The sequence below is a fragment of the Macaca fascicularis genome, chromosome 15 (genome assembly GCF_037993035.2).
Source record: "Macaca fascicularis isolate 582-1 chromosome 15, T2T-MFA8v1.1".
NCBI lineage: Eukaryota > Metazoa > Chordata > Mammalia > Primates > Cercopithecidae > Macaca > Macaca fascicularis.
The window spans coordinates 62,018,125-62,032,637 of record NC_088389.1 but is presented as its reverse complement, the minus strand read 5'-3'; the positions used below and the strand labels follow the sequence as shown (position 1 = coordinate 62,032,637).

General features: G+C 34.7%; 1 protein-coding gene across 11 annotated transcripts in view; it reads left to right on the top strand.

Annotated features, from left to right (window-relative positions):
* ZCCHC7 (zinc finger CCHC-type containing 7) overlaps window positions 1-14,513 on the top strand; it is a 261,414-nt gene that overhangs the window by 220,271 nt on the left and 26,630 nt on the right. For all 11 annotated transcript variants that reach the window (XM_065530336.2, XM_065530341.2, XM_005581281.4 and 8 more), the window contains exon 6: window positions 9,369-9,404. In XM_065530336.2, coding sequence (XP_065386408.1) covers window positions 9,369-9,404 — 36 coding nt within the window. The remainder of the gene's footprint in view (window positions 1-9,368; window positions 9,405-14,513) is intronic.

The following is a 14,513-nucleotide window of genomic DNA, read 5'->3' as shown; positions in this document are numbered from 1 at the left end:
CAGATCACTTAAGGTCAGGAGTTCAAGACCAGCCTGGCCAACATGTTGAAACCCTGTCTCTACTAAAAATACAAAAATTAGCCAGGCGTGGTGGCGCACACCTATAATCCCTGCTACTTGGGAGGCTGAGGTGGGAGAATCTGAAGTGGGAGAATCACAAGTCAGAGAATCACTGGAACTTCGGAGGTGGAGGTTGCAGTGAACCAAGATCGCATCCCTGCACTCCAACCTGGGTGCAGAGCAAGACTCTGTCTCAAAAAAAGAAAAGTTTGGAGTAAAATATTCTAAAATATTTGCTCTTGTTATGTCAGGAATTATAGATGTTTTATTGTTTTCTACTTTTTATTTCTGTTAATCTCTATTTGCTAGTTTTATATTAGTCATTCTAATAGACGTATACTATCTAATTATAGTTTTAGTTTGCATTTTCTAATGGCTAATAATGTTGAATATCCTTTCATGTATGCACTTATCATCCTTCTTTCTTCTTTGGTGAAATATTAACATCCCTTCCTAATTTTTAATGAGAGTGTTAATTTTCTTCTCATTGGCTGTTGATAGTTCTGTCTGTATTTTGGATATAAGTCTTCAGTTGGGTATGTGATTTCAGAATATTTTTTTCCAGTCCATAGTTTGTCTTCGTATTTTCTTGACAGTTCTCAGGCAAAGCAGAAATTTTTAAATTTAATGAAGTCTAACTTATAAATTTGAACTCTTTACCCAACCCCAGATCACAAAGTTTTTTGTTTTTGTTTTTTGAGACAGGGTCTCATTCTGTCCCGCAGGCTGAAGTGTAGTGGTGCAATCTCGGCTCACTGCAACCTCCACCTCCCAGGCTCAAGTGATCCTACCACCTCAGCCTCCTAGTTGTTGCGACGATAGGCACGTGCCACCATGCTCGTCTGACTTTTCTATTTTTTATAGAAATGAGGTTTTGTTTTGTTGCCCAGGCTGGTCTTGAACTCCTGGACTCAAGTGATCTGCCCACCTTGGCCTCAAGTGCTAGTATTACAGGCATGAGCCACCATGGCCAGCCAGAAGATTTTCTCCTGTGTATTCTTTCAGATGTTTCTACTTTTATATTTAGATCTGTTATCTATTTTGAGTTAAACTTTGTATAATATGAGGTTTAGATCAAGGTTCATTTTTTTTTCTTTACGTATGGTTAACCAGTTGTTCTAACACCATTTGTCGAAAAGACTTTCCATTCTCAACTGAATTGATTTTGCATCTTTGTCAAAGGCCAATTGGCCATATTTACATGGATTGATTCCTGGACTCTATTTTGTTGCACTGATGTATGTATATGTCCTACTTGCTAAGGCCATATGGTCTTGATTGCTATAGTTTTATAGTAAGTCTTAAGTAGCGAGATTTCTTAAACTTTTGGTTTTTTTTGTTTTTGAGACCCCAAGTGTCACTCTGTTGCCCAGGCTAGAGTGCAGTGGCACCGTGTTGGCTCACTGCAACCTCCGTCTCCTGGGTTCAAGCAATTCTCCTGTCTCAGCCTCCCAAGTAGCTGGGATTACAGGCGCCCACCACCACGCTCGGCTTATTTTTATATTTTTAGTAGAGACAGGGTTTCACCATGTTGGCCAGGCTAGTCTCGAACTCCTGACCTCAGGTGATCTGCCAACCTTGGCCTCCCAAATTGCTGGAATTACAGGTGTGAGCCACCACACCTGGCCAACTTTGGTTATTTTTTTACAAAATAACTTTTGCTGTTCTAATTCCTTTCCCCCTTCATATAATTCTAGAATCACCTTGTCTATACTTATGATAATTTCTGATAGGATTTTGATTACAGTTGTGTTCAGTCTATAGACTACTGTAGGGTTAGTTGACTCCACTGTATTGAGTCTTCCAATCCATGAACATGGTGTGTCTCTTTGTTTATTTAGAACTCCTTTAGCTTCCATTATCAGATTTTTGTAGTTTTAACTATACACGTTCTCTACATAGTTAGTTATGTGTATTTAAGTTATAAGTATTTTGCCTTTCTTGGAATTATAGAAAAAAGGTATTGTCTTACTACAACATCAGACCTAAGGATGATTATTTGTGTATCTGACATATGCTGGATGCTATCAACATCTTGGGAGAAGAGGAAAAGGAAATTTCCCCAAGAGCATTCCATGAGATTTAGAACTGGATAACAGGGCATTGATTGTAAGTAGAAGGAGTTTAATGTAGTTGACTAAGGTGAATTAGGATTGGTTTTGGTGGTTTTAAACAATTTGCTCTATTAAGTATTTGTTATTTATGATGGACTTTGTATAATTGGGTTTTTTTTTTGTTTTTGAGACAGAGTCTCACTCTGTTGCCCAGGCTGGAGTGCAGTGGTGTAATCTCGGCTCAATGCAACCTCCGCCTCCTGGGTTCAAGCGATTCTCCTGCCTCAGCCTCCCAAGTAGCTGGGAGTACAGGCACTTACCACCACATCCGCCTAATTTTTTGTATTTTTAGTAGAGACGGGGTTTCATGTGTTAGCCTGGATGGCCTCAATCTCCTGACCTCGTGATCTGCCTACCTTGGCCTCCCAAAGTACTGGGATTACAGGCATGAGCCACCAGGCCCGGCCACCATTTTTTCTTTTTCTTTTTAAGTAGAGGTGGGGTCTCGCTGTTAGCCACACTGGTCTCAAACTCTTGGCCTGAAGTGATCCTCCCACATCAGTCTCCCAAAGTGCTGGGATTATAGAAATGAGCCACTGTTCCTGGCCTATAATTGGTTTATAAGTAAAGTTCTAAATTTTCACTTTGAAATTATTTTACCAGGCTGGGTGCCATGGCTTATGCCTGTAATTTCAGCCTTTGGGAGGCCAAGGTGAAAAGATCGCTTGGAGCCAGTTTGAGACCAGCCTAGGGACTATAGTGAGACTCCATCTCTACAAAAAATGAAAAATTAGCCAAGCACTGTGGTCCATGCCTGTAGTCGTAACTACTCTGGAGGCTGAGGTCAGAGAATCCTGCTTGCGCCCAGGAGATCAGGGCTGCAGTCAGCTATGATTCCACCACTGCATTCTAGCCTGGGCAACAGAGTAAGACCCTGTCTCTAAATAAATAAATAAAAATAAAATAAAATAAAGTGAAACTAATTTGCCTTTAGTTTACCTCTTTTGAGTCTAGTTTAAAACTTCTGGTTCCTGCTAGTGTACTTAAACAGTATAGTATAGAACCTTTGCAGACTTAGTTTATAATTTTCTCAGGATGTCAGTGCTCAGATTTCATTATTCCAATACCAAAGTGACAATGAAATCACTCATGGCAGTTGTAATGGAGGAATGTCACCAACATAGGTTTTTATTTTTTTTTAGGGGATTTTTTTGTTTTTTAAGAAATGGGATATCTGAGTGAGCTGAAAGTTATGAAGACAGGAACTCAGAAAGAGTTAAGGTACTAGAAAGCAGGAAGTAAGACCTCTTCCATCCATCGTGCACATGGACTATGTATCCACTACCAAACCACTTAGATGGATTCCCAGAATTATAGGGATCTACCTCTACATGTTATTCTCCCTGGTGTCCACTTACCCAGCCCACAAGTCTGGTTTGAAGGTAATGAATTATCTCACTTGGTTGTTAACAGTCAGTTGCAGATCTAACTCCTTGTTCTACTCCTTCCCCCTTTCTCACTACTGCGCTTGACTAATCTTAAAACCTCCCCAAAAGAAGAGGAAAGGCCAAGGCCGGGCGCGGTGGCTCAAGCCTGTAATCCCAGCACTTTGGGAGGCTGAGGCGGGCGGATCACAAGGTCAGGAGATCGAGACCACAGTGAAACCCCGTCTCTACTAAAAATACAAAAAATTAGCCGGGCGCGGTGGCGGGCGCCTGTAGTCCTAGTTACTCAGGAGGCTGAGGCAGGAGAATGGCGTGAACCCAGGAGGCGGAGCTTGCAGTGAGCCGAGATCGCGCCACTGCACTCCAGCCTGGGCAACAGCGTGAGACTCCGTCTCAAAAAAAAAAAAAAAAAAAAAAAAAAGAAGAGGAAAGGCCAGTAAGGAAGCTGGGGCCGTTATTGTTTAAGCATAGAAAAAAGGAATCCATGAGTTTGAGTTAAATTAAAGAAAGTTGTCTGAACTTTCAGAATAGTGTACTTTTCTTTTTTATCAATGACCAAGGTATTTTAAGATTTTTGTATTCCAGAATTTTAATATAAAATACATCAGGATTATCTGATCCAGTATTTTTTCTGTTTTTTTAACAAATAAAAACATTGAGTAGACTTCAGCTGGATGTAAAAATAAGTACATTTCACATAGTAGATGCTTATTGATGTTTCTGAATTTTCTTAAAATCTATATTTTATTCATTTTGTTCATTTTTTAATTTTTTCCTCTATTATGTCTTCATCAACAGCTCACTTAAACTGTGAGTTTCTTCTAGGTTTGGGCACATCCAAGAGTTGACCTTGGTGCAGTAGATTAATTTATTTCAGCTACTTTATTGATGCCAGTATTTCCATTATTTATTTCTGCATCAGCAGTATGGGGAGTGCCAAATTGATGTTGTCATAACAATAATTAATACAATGGAGCACTTGCTCTATGTCAGGCATTGCTCTAAAGACTTTATACTTATCAACCCGCTAAATATCACAACAGTCCTTTGAGGAGGTACAGTTAGCCCCATTTTATCTATGACGAAACTGAGACACAGAGATATATAACTTGCCCAAAATAGTAAATAGCTGGATTAGAATCCAGCCATTTTTGCTCTGGGTTTTCTGATTGTAGCTGCTACATTATCATGCTACATTTTACTAGCTCTTACATTGTTTTACTTTACATTACCTTAGGTCATCAGTCAGCAGATTTACTACAAACATTAGCAACTATTTGTGAAAGTAACCTTGAAATGTAATCTACTAATAAACTTTGTGCCTTCATAACTGTATTTAAGAGGAGAATATCAAAGAGAAAAATCTTTGAGCCAAAAATTAAGCTTGTCAGTTTCTCTGATTACAGAGGATTAAAAGTATAGGGATTGATTAAAATTTGACCTTGGCGGAAAGATGATTTTATGAAGTCTGGTTCATCTTGGAGGCAGCTTAGAGTTAAAGACCAACGCATGGCTTTCCATACTGATTGGTTTAAAAAAATTATGTAGATTTTATACACATTGCCATCCTGTATGTTTGTAGCTCCTCTTTATCAAGAATGGCAAATTTTCATGCAGAATAGAAGTATAATAAGCATTATTAAAACAGTAACTTTAAACTTGAATCTTAATTGTATATTTCTGTGATTTCAGACCTCAGAGCAGTCTTTATGTGGAATTCTGATTGATGGCAAATGCTAGGATGTTCTTTTCAAAATTTTCCTTCTAGGAGAAATTATATTTCACGTGTACTCAAAGTATATGTACAATAGGATGCATAAATATGTTGTGTAGCTGAGGAACAGTGTATATGCCAGTGATTACAAAAGTATCGGAACAATCAGATGACTTGGTAGCTATAAGTCTATCAAGAGCCTGCTCTTAAGGCTTCAGAGTAGGGGCGTTCTTTTTAATGACGGCACCCAAACTTATATTTGTGTGCATGTGGAACAGTTAAGATGGTGGTTGAGTCCAGAGACTGGAATGCTTTTCTTGCCATGTGTTTTCATTCAACAAATTTTAAACTAAATTACTCGCTTTATTCTTTATTTATGTTATTCACCATCAATGAATATTGCTTGTTTTATTAAATCTTTTGTTTTGCTGTAGTGACTTGAGGGGGCCAGCTCCTAACAACAGAGGCTTTGACAAAGCACCAGAGGATTCTGTTAAAAAGTTGTGTTTCGTAATTGTAGTTGTCGTGTCAGAGCCTAACTGACTTGGAGCTGAAGGATTTTTGTGAGATGAGTAGCTGTGCCAGCAGGGACCCAAGTCTCCTGGGCTGGCCGCGCTCTCATTAAGATTTGCCGCTAGCAGTGGCGGTGTTCAGCATGTATGTGACGTGCATTCTGTTATTGTATGCTTGGCTTGTCAGCCTGCAGCTTTCTGACACTCACTTATGTCACTCTTTATTCAGAGAGGAAGAAGCTTTTGATAATTTGACAAGACAAGCTCTTAAACGATCTAGGTCATGGCCTTCACTGTCTGTGATTGTGAACATATTTCCTGAAAGCCCTGTCACTCATCACAGCTACATTTTCTCCCGGGGAGCCACAGGCCTGTCCTGGTCTCTTGTCAGCTCATACATTTTGGTTATTCATATACCAAATACAGTACTGGGGTTTTTTTTCTTCCCTTTTGCAAATGCTAGCATGTTAGTAAGGCTAATCCTTTCTCCTGTGCTGTGTTCCCAGCAGGGCTGCGTTCAAGGGCTCTCTCTAGTACAAGGCAGACAACTGGCCAAGGGGAGCTGAGGAGGAGGAAAGGCCGCTTAGTGCTGTTTTTGTGTTTGTTCATTGTTGTGGAAATATGAGAACTGGTGGCAAGGGCCTTGTCTATTGAGCACTTGAGTCTTGGTCTGCTGTCAGGGGCTGTTTAAGATTGAGTGTTTTATTTTCTTTGATGTTCACATTTGAGAATAGGGAAGTGGGAATTAAACAACAGATGCACTAAGCCGTTGTTCTCGTAAAACAATAATTAGCACCTGATAAAATTCAATATGGGTCAAAATGCACAGTATAAACTCTCAGTTCATCTGGTGTGGCAAACTGTGTTGATTCATCTTTGAATTTTATGAATAATAACACTCAGTTATTTATGTATGGTTTATTATATAAAATACAATAGACGGGAAAACTAGTTGGGCAGAAGTTGGCAAACAATGTAGCACATTGCTAAAACAGATGTACAAGTACACTTCGTATGTTTTCAGTTGTGTGATTTGAGGAGGCCCTTTGGGTTGCCATCCCTCCAAGTGCCAGTAAGGTGAGATCACCAGGGTAACCAATAAATGCAATTGTATTTTCATAGTTTGTTGAATTTGCATCTTAGATGAGTTCCATAGCCGACTAATAATTCATTTTAAATATTTTTTTAACTAGACCAAAGTTAGTGGTAATAGTAAGCTTCTTGCTTTAGAAATTACTTTATTTTATGCAGTAGGTATATAATTTTCCATGCAGTAGATATATGCCTTTGGGTGCTGTGGCATTCTATTTGATAAGAAGAAAAATACATGCAATGACTAGGGAATGGTAAAAAGTTGAACCCGTAACAAGCAAAAATAAAAATTAAGGTTTTAAAAATTCATTGATGATACATAGTGACAAATAAAGGTGTGTGCCTTATATTGGCACCTAGTTTGAAATGAAAAATATTTGTTTACTTTTTAACCTCAAATGTAAATAGGTATTACAAAAAATAGCAAAATGAAACTATGCATGAGAATGTTGAGTAAAAATACTTATGAGATAGTCAAGTAGGAGTTTTTTAAAATTATAATACTATTGTCTAATAAATGAAAAGAAGTTTCATGTCTCTCACTACTAATTTTCTATATCGGGCATCATCTTCATGTACAGAGCAATCAGATGATTGTTCAAAAACCAAGTAATTCTTTCTTTTATTACTAAATTGCTGCAACACAAGAAAAGGTCACATGGTAGAGTGGCATTCTGCCAGTGTATGACAACTCAGTGATTGCGATTTTTCAACCGTATTATTCTGAGGACACTGTGGTAATCAAGAACTATCCATAACTAATGTATAAATAACTGCTTGCTTATTTCTACAATAATCCAACTCAAATTATATGTACACAGCAAAAAGCTTATGATAGAAGGTAGGAAATGAATATTTAAGGATATATTGTACATTAGATCTTTGTGTGCATACATGTTTATAAAAATAGGTATTTTTGTATATATTCTTAAGAACCTTTGTAACCTAAAGTTTGTGGCTACATTTGGTACTAACATGATCTTTGTCTTGTGAATCAGCCTTTTACTTTTTAAAAATGGTTGTCTTTTCATCAACGTTGTTCATCCAGAAATGACTGGGTATAATAAGTGGGGTTTTTTTTTGTTTTGTAAGATACTTTAGTTTCCAGGAATTTGACATTAAAACTGGAAAGCTGACCACTAAACAGTCTTTCCTATAGAAAGCTATATAGACTGCTTCCTATAGGAGCAGTCTACACAACTGTCTATAGGAAATTACACAGGAAAGTTAATCTTAAAATGCATAAAGGATAAAATTTTTCACCATAGATATGTTTCAGCATAGTCGAAACATATCTACTTTTTTGTCTAATCACTTATGGTGGTATAATCAGTAGAGGTATTGGCATTCAAATGTTGTTTCTTAAATTCTTGTCATACCCATGATATTTTCAGATGGTATGAATTACCTTTGTTAGTCTTATCAATACTTTGAAAAATAAATGAAAGAGGAATGACAAATCAAGTAAGGAGTTGTTTCACAGGAGATGTCAAAAATTACAAAGATTTCAGACAGTCTTACTCTAGGCATGCATCTATAAACAAAAGCTATAAATTTCCATTCACTTTTAGAATCACGATTTCCTTTGCTTGGTGTTTTAATTTATTCAAATCATTTATATAGTTAGAAACAACATACTCTTTGCTCCTGAGAAGATGGTAAACTGATCAACTATACATAAGCAGCTTGGTTAGAAAAAGTGTCCTTAACAAGGTCATAATTTAGGCATAAGAAGATTTATATATGTATTCGTAAGAGAATATATTCTAATCACTGTTTTTGTTGTTGCTGCTGTTGTTTATATTTGCTTGTTTGGTTGGTTCTTTTGTTGTTACCTATTCTAGTTTCAGTAAGTATATCTTTTACAAGATTATTGAAGTTTTGGGGTTTTTTTTAAGTTGATCTCACTACAGATGTGGATATGGAAAGATGTGACATTTTGGATTTTAGTTTCTTGCTGTCGTTTTTGTTCTTGTTGTTTTTAATTCTCTTTCTTATAGAGTATTAAGAGTTAGCACCAAGTGATTCAGTAAAAGATGCCAACAGCTGTCACAAATATATAATAACAATGAAGTCTTCTTAAAGCAGTTACTATTAAATTGTTTTCCATCTTACTACCAAAGTTCAAAATGTTGTTTTAAAAGGTGTACTTGGTGAGTTTTGTTGATTTTGGCCACTGCTGTTCATTTATCAGTTTAACTGAGTTATGGCTCTTTATCACATCTTAGTGCCCAAAACTTCTAACCTGAAAAGAAAAAGAGAGAGAAAACTTTGTTACTGGCTTTCTGACAATGGCAGGGAGTGTGTTAAACCAGTGTAAAATTCAATTAAACTGTCTAGCCAGGTTTTTGAAGCTGAAATGCAGACCCTTTCTGTTAAGCTTCTTATTTTCCTGTGACCGACACCGGTGGATGCTGGGTTATGCCAAAACCAACAGGCTGTAAAGTACCTTGTTTCATGCTCCCAGCTGATCAATATTTTTATTTTCCAGGCTTGCACAGAAATCTGGAGGCAGTATCACCTAACAGTGAGTAGAAACACCTTTTTTATTTTCCCCAAGACCTAGCCTATTTACCCTTCTCTGAACTGCTGACCATAAAATATAGACAAGCATCTTCTGCTGGAAGATAATAAACATCTGAAGAGTTTTTGTACTGAGAAAGCAATAATATACTTTTTCTCTTTTCCACTGCCCCCTACCCTATCTTCCTGTTCTTAAAAGAATTTGATTTTTTTATTACTCACATCATTTAATGATTACATCATGGTATCTCTTAGTCTTCCAGACTGTATTCATTAAACTAAAGGGTAAAAGTATACTGGGAGCCTTAAAGAATAATAATCCAGTGTCTTTAAATGTTGTATTATCCACAGTCCACAAGCATTCAGTCCACAGTATCTTCATTTGCCTTTACTGAAACAGTTACTCATCTTTTTCAATGAACCTAGAAAAAGCTTAGTGTATATTTCATATAGAATAATTCAACTGTCATATCCTTAAGCCCTTCTTGACTTATTCAAAATGTATAAATATCTGCTTAATACCATTCAAATGATTCAATTCCTGGTTTCCTTTTATTATGATTTTAGGCTAAGTAGAAGCAGAAAATATAGTTTGCTAGAGAATCTAATTGACTGGTGCTCAATATTATGAATTTAGTTTACTTTTAATGTTGTTCAGCTTAAATCATTTCAATAATTCACCATAGCCTTACTACTCACTTCTTTTACTGTATTAAATATGTTGTGCAAAGCAACAGACCATTATTCTTTTAGTTATTAGTTACATAACATAATATATTAATTAAAAGTTGTTAAACATTGTTTCTTAAGGTTTAGCATATTTCAAAGTTTTGTTTACACAAAGACAGCTTGTAAAAATACAAAGGGCAAAGTTCTTTCAAAACATGACTTTCTTCTTATCATTCTCTTTAGGGAAATAAAAGTAAACCAACAAGTAGACTCAAACTACCTGTCTGTCTGTTACAGGCCCACGAGGCCATAAATTATATAAGGTGGTTTGTTTTCACACTTTGTGATTACCATTTAATTTATTTAAAGATTTTCAGTAGAAAGCTGTAACTCCTCAAGTATTCCTCAAATCTCAAATTAGGATTTGTTAACATGTTCTACCCAAAAATATATACATACCCATGTATGTTACACATATATGTTACAGATGTAATTCATCTGAATACATTAAGTTTGTGCTTATATAGCAGTTTTTTATCCTAACATAGTGAAATCCTTACAGCCTAAACTTAATTAGAATCTAATTATATGTGTTACACTTTTCGAGATCACAGAGCTACTCTTTGTAACCGTATAAAGTAATATCCTTGTAGATTTGACATTGCATTTATTTCAGCTTTTCCCTTAATTTAAACAATTCCAATCTTGAAGTATAGGAAGTATGATTTTAAAGCTGCTCTTTTGATTATTTACACCTGTGTTCTTTTATATACCTGTAGTTAAAGGGTAAAAATTTGTTTCAATATAACAGATATTTGATGGTTTGCTTAATATTTTAGCTGTTCAGAAACATAAATTTTAAAAAGAATCATTAGGAAAAAATAAATGAAAACAAAATAAATTTACTTTTTAAGGAATTACAATATATTCTATTTATAGGTATAACAAATTCAATTTGAAAACTTTGTTCCAATCTGGAATCCTGGTTAATTTTTAAAAAATAATATTGAAGTTGCCATCACAGTTTATAAATTATCAAGTTGAAATTAATAATGAGTTTACTATGCAAGTATAAATATAAAACTAACGTGTTTATGAAGTTGTGCATATATCAGTGTCTCTAAAATAAAATACTTAAGTATTTAAATTATCAGTATATGGACAATATCCAAATGTATGCAATGAAGGAATATTCAACCTTGAATAAAAACAAGATGCATGGTGATTTTAGTCATCTTCAGCTCTTTTACTAGGCGATGGACTGCCATCTATTGACTCCTAGTAGCCCTCACACATGAATGTTGAGTCAGTCAGCGCAATGACCAAGTAATGAAGCCTTGGTTAGAATTATTACTACTTATTCATTTCAACCAGTCTGCTTAAAACTCTGGACCTTTCTGCACTTAAGCATTGATTAATTATTTTTTCTAACCAAAATTGTCAGATTTCTTATCCCAAATGATGGGAAATGTGATTAGTATCCAGTTTGGAAATGTTTATATTTGGGAGCTTTACAGTTGCTTTTATGTGCCTCCCAACTAGAAGATCATTTATAGAGCAACTTAAATTTTAATAGTAAATTAATGTTCACCCAGGAATCATTTTCTTTAAAAATCAAAAAAGTCTGTAGGTTAAATAGAATATTGTTTCTCAAACATATAAGAAATGTGGTGTAGTTGATTGTTACTAGTGGACTTCTGAAATATTCCAAATAAAAAATTCCTTAAAACACTTTCAGAACTAAGAAGAAAGTTATAGAAGTGTTCACTATTTTCAACAACTTCAAGAAAAATAAAATGAAATATCTTCAACAACCTGTATATGAATATAATAGCTTTTTAATCAGCTAGACTTGACTACATTAATAAAAGCTAAAGACTGTCATTCTAAAGGGTGCATGCTAATAAAACTAAAAAGACTACATACACACAAACATCCATATTCTAACAACCATCTGATGACACCATCTTTTTATGTTTTAATGATTCTAAAATTATATAATTTAATGTCTTTATCAATTTGGAGACCATAAAAAAAGAAAAAAATACTGTTTTTATTTAACAATTACATAATTTCCTCAAATAGTTAATATTTTTACCTCCTTCAAAAATGTTTAGAATGTTTTTAAATGTTTAATAATATAACTTCTTGTATTTTCATTTCTGCTACATTTTCAGATTTTTGTAGAGGCTGACTTTTAATGTTCTTTTTCATCTTTCAAATAACTAATTCTATATAAAAATTTTCCCTTTTTAACTATTCAAGAAAGAATGTCCCTTCCCCCACCCCCTGTCATTTCTACTCTCATTTATATTAAAAATCCTGGGCCAATATGGCCACCAACAGAGTTTTACAACCAACAGAATTTTTAACTAGTAGAGGCTATGATTTGACATGAGTTGGACATTTGGTTAATCTTGTTTTTAATCTACTTTAAAAAGTAACCAGGAGTTTGCTATTTGAGGGCTGTATGTGTTAAGAACCGAAAAGCACAATGCATCTTTTATGTTTAATTTTGCATTTGATTTCTTTGTGTGCATTGTTAAAATGTATTTCAAACCCTACTGCCTTTTATTTCAACTGAAGATTTAAGCAGGAAGCAAATGTAACTGCTTTAGAAGAATTAAGCCTTGTTTTTTTATATATAATATTTTGAATGCCTAGAATTTACACTTCAAAAAATAGAATATTTGTTATCTGGGAAATGGAGAAGAGTAGAGAAGTGAGTGTGCTTGCCTTCCTTTCTGGCCTAGTAAAGGCTTACGGCCACAGTGTGTCAGAGTATATCTTATAAACCATAAGTAACAATATTACATTTCATTTTGCCACTTAGTTTTCTGTCCTTACTTGGAAATACCCATTTAGAAATGTATTTTTTGTGTTTTCACAGTTTGGAGTTTTATACTGAGTGAGAATGTTATTCTCTAAAGCATTCTATGCCATACTACATAGTGGGTACCCCTAAATGTCAACAGATTTGGGTTTAACTCTAGAACTATGTTTTACAGTCCAGAAGGAATAAGAGCGTGGTTTTGGTTCTGAGACTGTATCTATGCAAAAGCCTTTATCCTGCGATTGTGATGTAAGATAGGATAGATAATTTTCTAATTGCCTAATGCTAATATGGAATGTTTTTCTTTTAAAATAACTTAAAATGTGAAATGAAGAGATTCAAAAAGTCAGCCAGAATCTTTTCTTTTCCAGGTTAATTGGATATATGTTGGGATTCCTAAATATGTTTCTGAGAGGTCCTTGGCTACATAAGCAGATCTTTAAAAACCATAATAACCCCATGCACACAGTAGATATCAAGTGATAGGTCTGTTTTTCTCTGTGTGCGCTTTGGTGTGTTTAAGATAATAGAACTGGTTACATATTGTTGTCTTATAAAATGCTAAATAACCCCAAAATTAGATTTTGGAGTTATCTAAGCACCATTTTTACTGGTACCATTTTTGAGGCCTAACACATAGCTTTTCATAAGCTAATACATTATAAGTTCATTTTGGAAGCTTTTGTTTTGGTAGTTCAACTCACTTTGCCCACTTCCTCAAGAACCAGAAATACTCTTGTGTAAATTATAGTTTTTTTTTCCTCTGTATCTGGTATTGCTGTTTTAATGTTTTGATTGACCAGGTGTTGCTATTGAGACATTACATCTCTGTCAAATTGTCAGAGGTTTAGTTTTCATTTAAAATGCCCTTAGTACTAAATACTACTGAGGTGAACGTGATTGTGCTCTGATCATTCAGAAGGCACATGACTCTTTTGTAGTGCTTCAGGGCCATCTTTCCATTATAGTACTACAAAATAAATCAGACTGGTTTATCTTTTGAATTTCTTGGTGTCTGAATAACAAGATTTTTTTTTTAATAAGCATCGATAACTTGTAATAGTCCATCTCTGATAACAGAGATAGAAAATACATTTGGAGAATGACTAAAATTTTTAAAGATATTTCAAATACAAAATTTATATGAATAGTTTTATGTTATTTAAATACTTGTCTTGTTCTTAAATAAATTGCTGTTAAAATTATCCTAATAATTTTTACTTCAATCTTCTCATATTTTGAGTTTAGTAGGAACGATAAATTACTACATTTACAGAGTAAGTCAACTGACTTTTTTTTTAATCTTTATTTCACTGGCATGTGGAACCACATTTTCCCAGAACTTATCATTGGAAAATGTAATTTCAAAGCAAATGAAACCTGGAATTATCAATCTCAATAAATGAGATTCTTTTAAAAATAAATACAATTTGCTAAATCATCAAAAAGCAATTTTCTAAAGCTACTGTAAAGGAAAGGGGGAAAAATGAACTTTGTGAATTATAAATGCATATGTTATTTTTCCTCACATAACATTTCCACAGATACTTAGAAATTGTATGTATGCATATTTATTTTTGAATGGAGATAGAATAAGATGATTTAGATTTA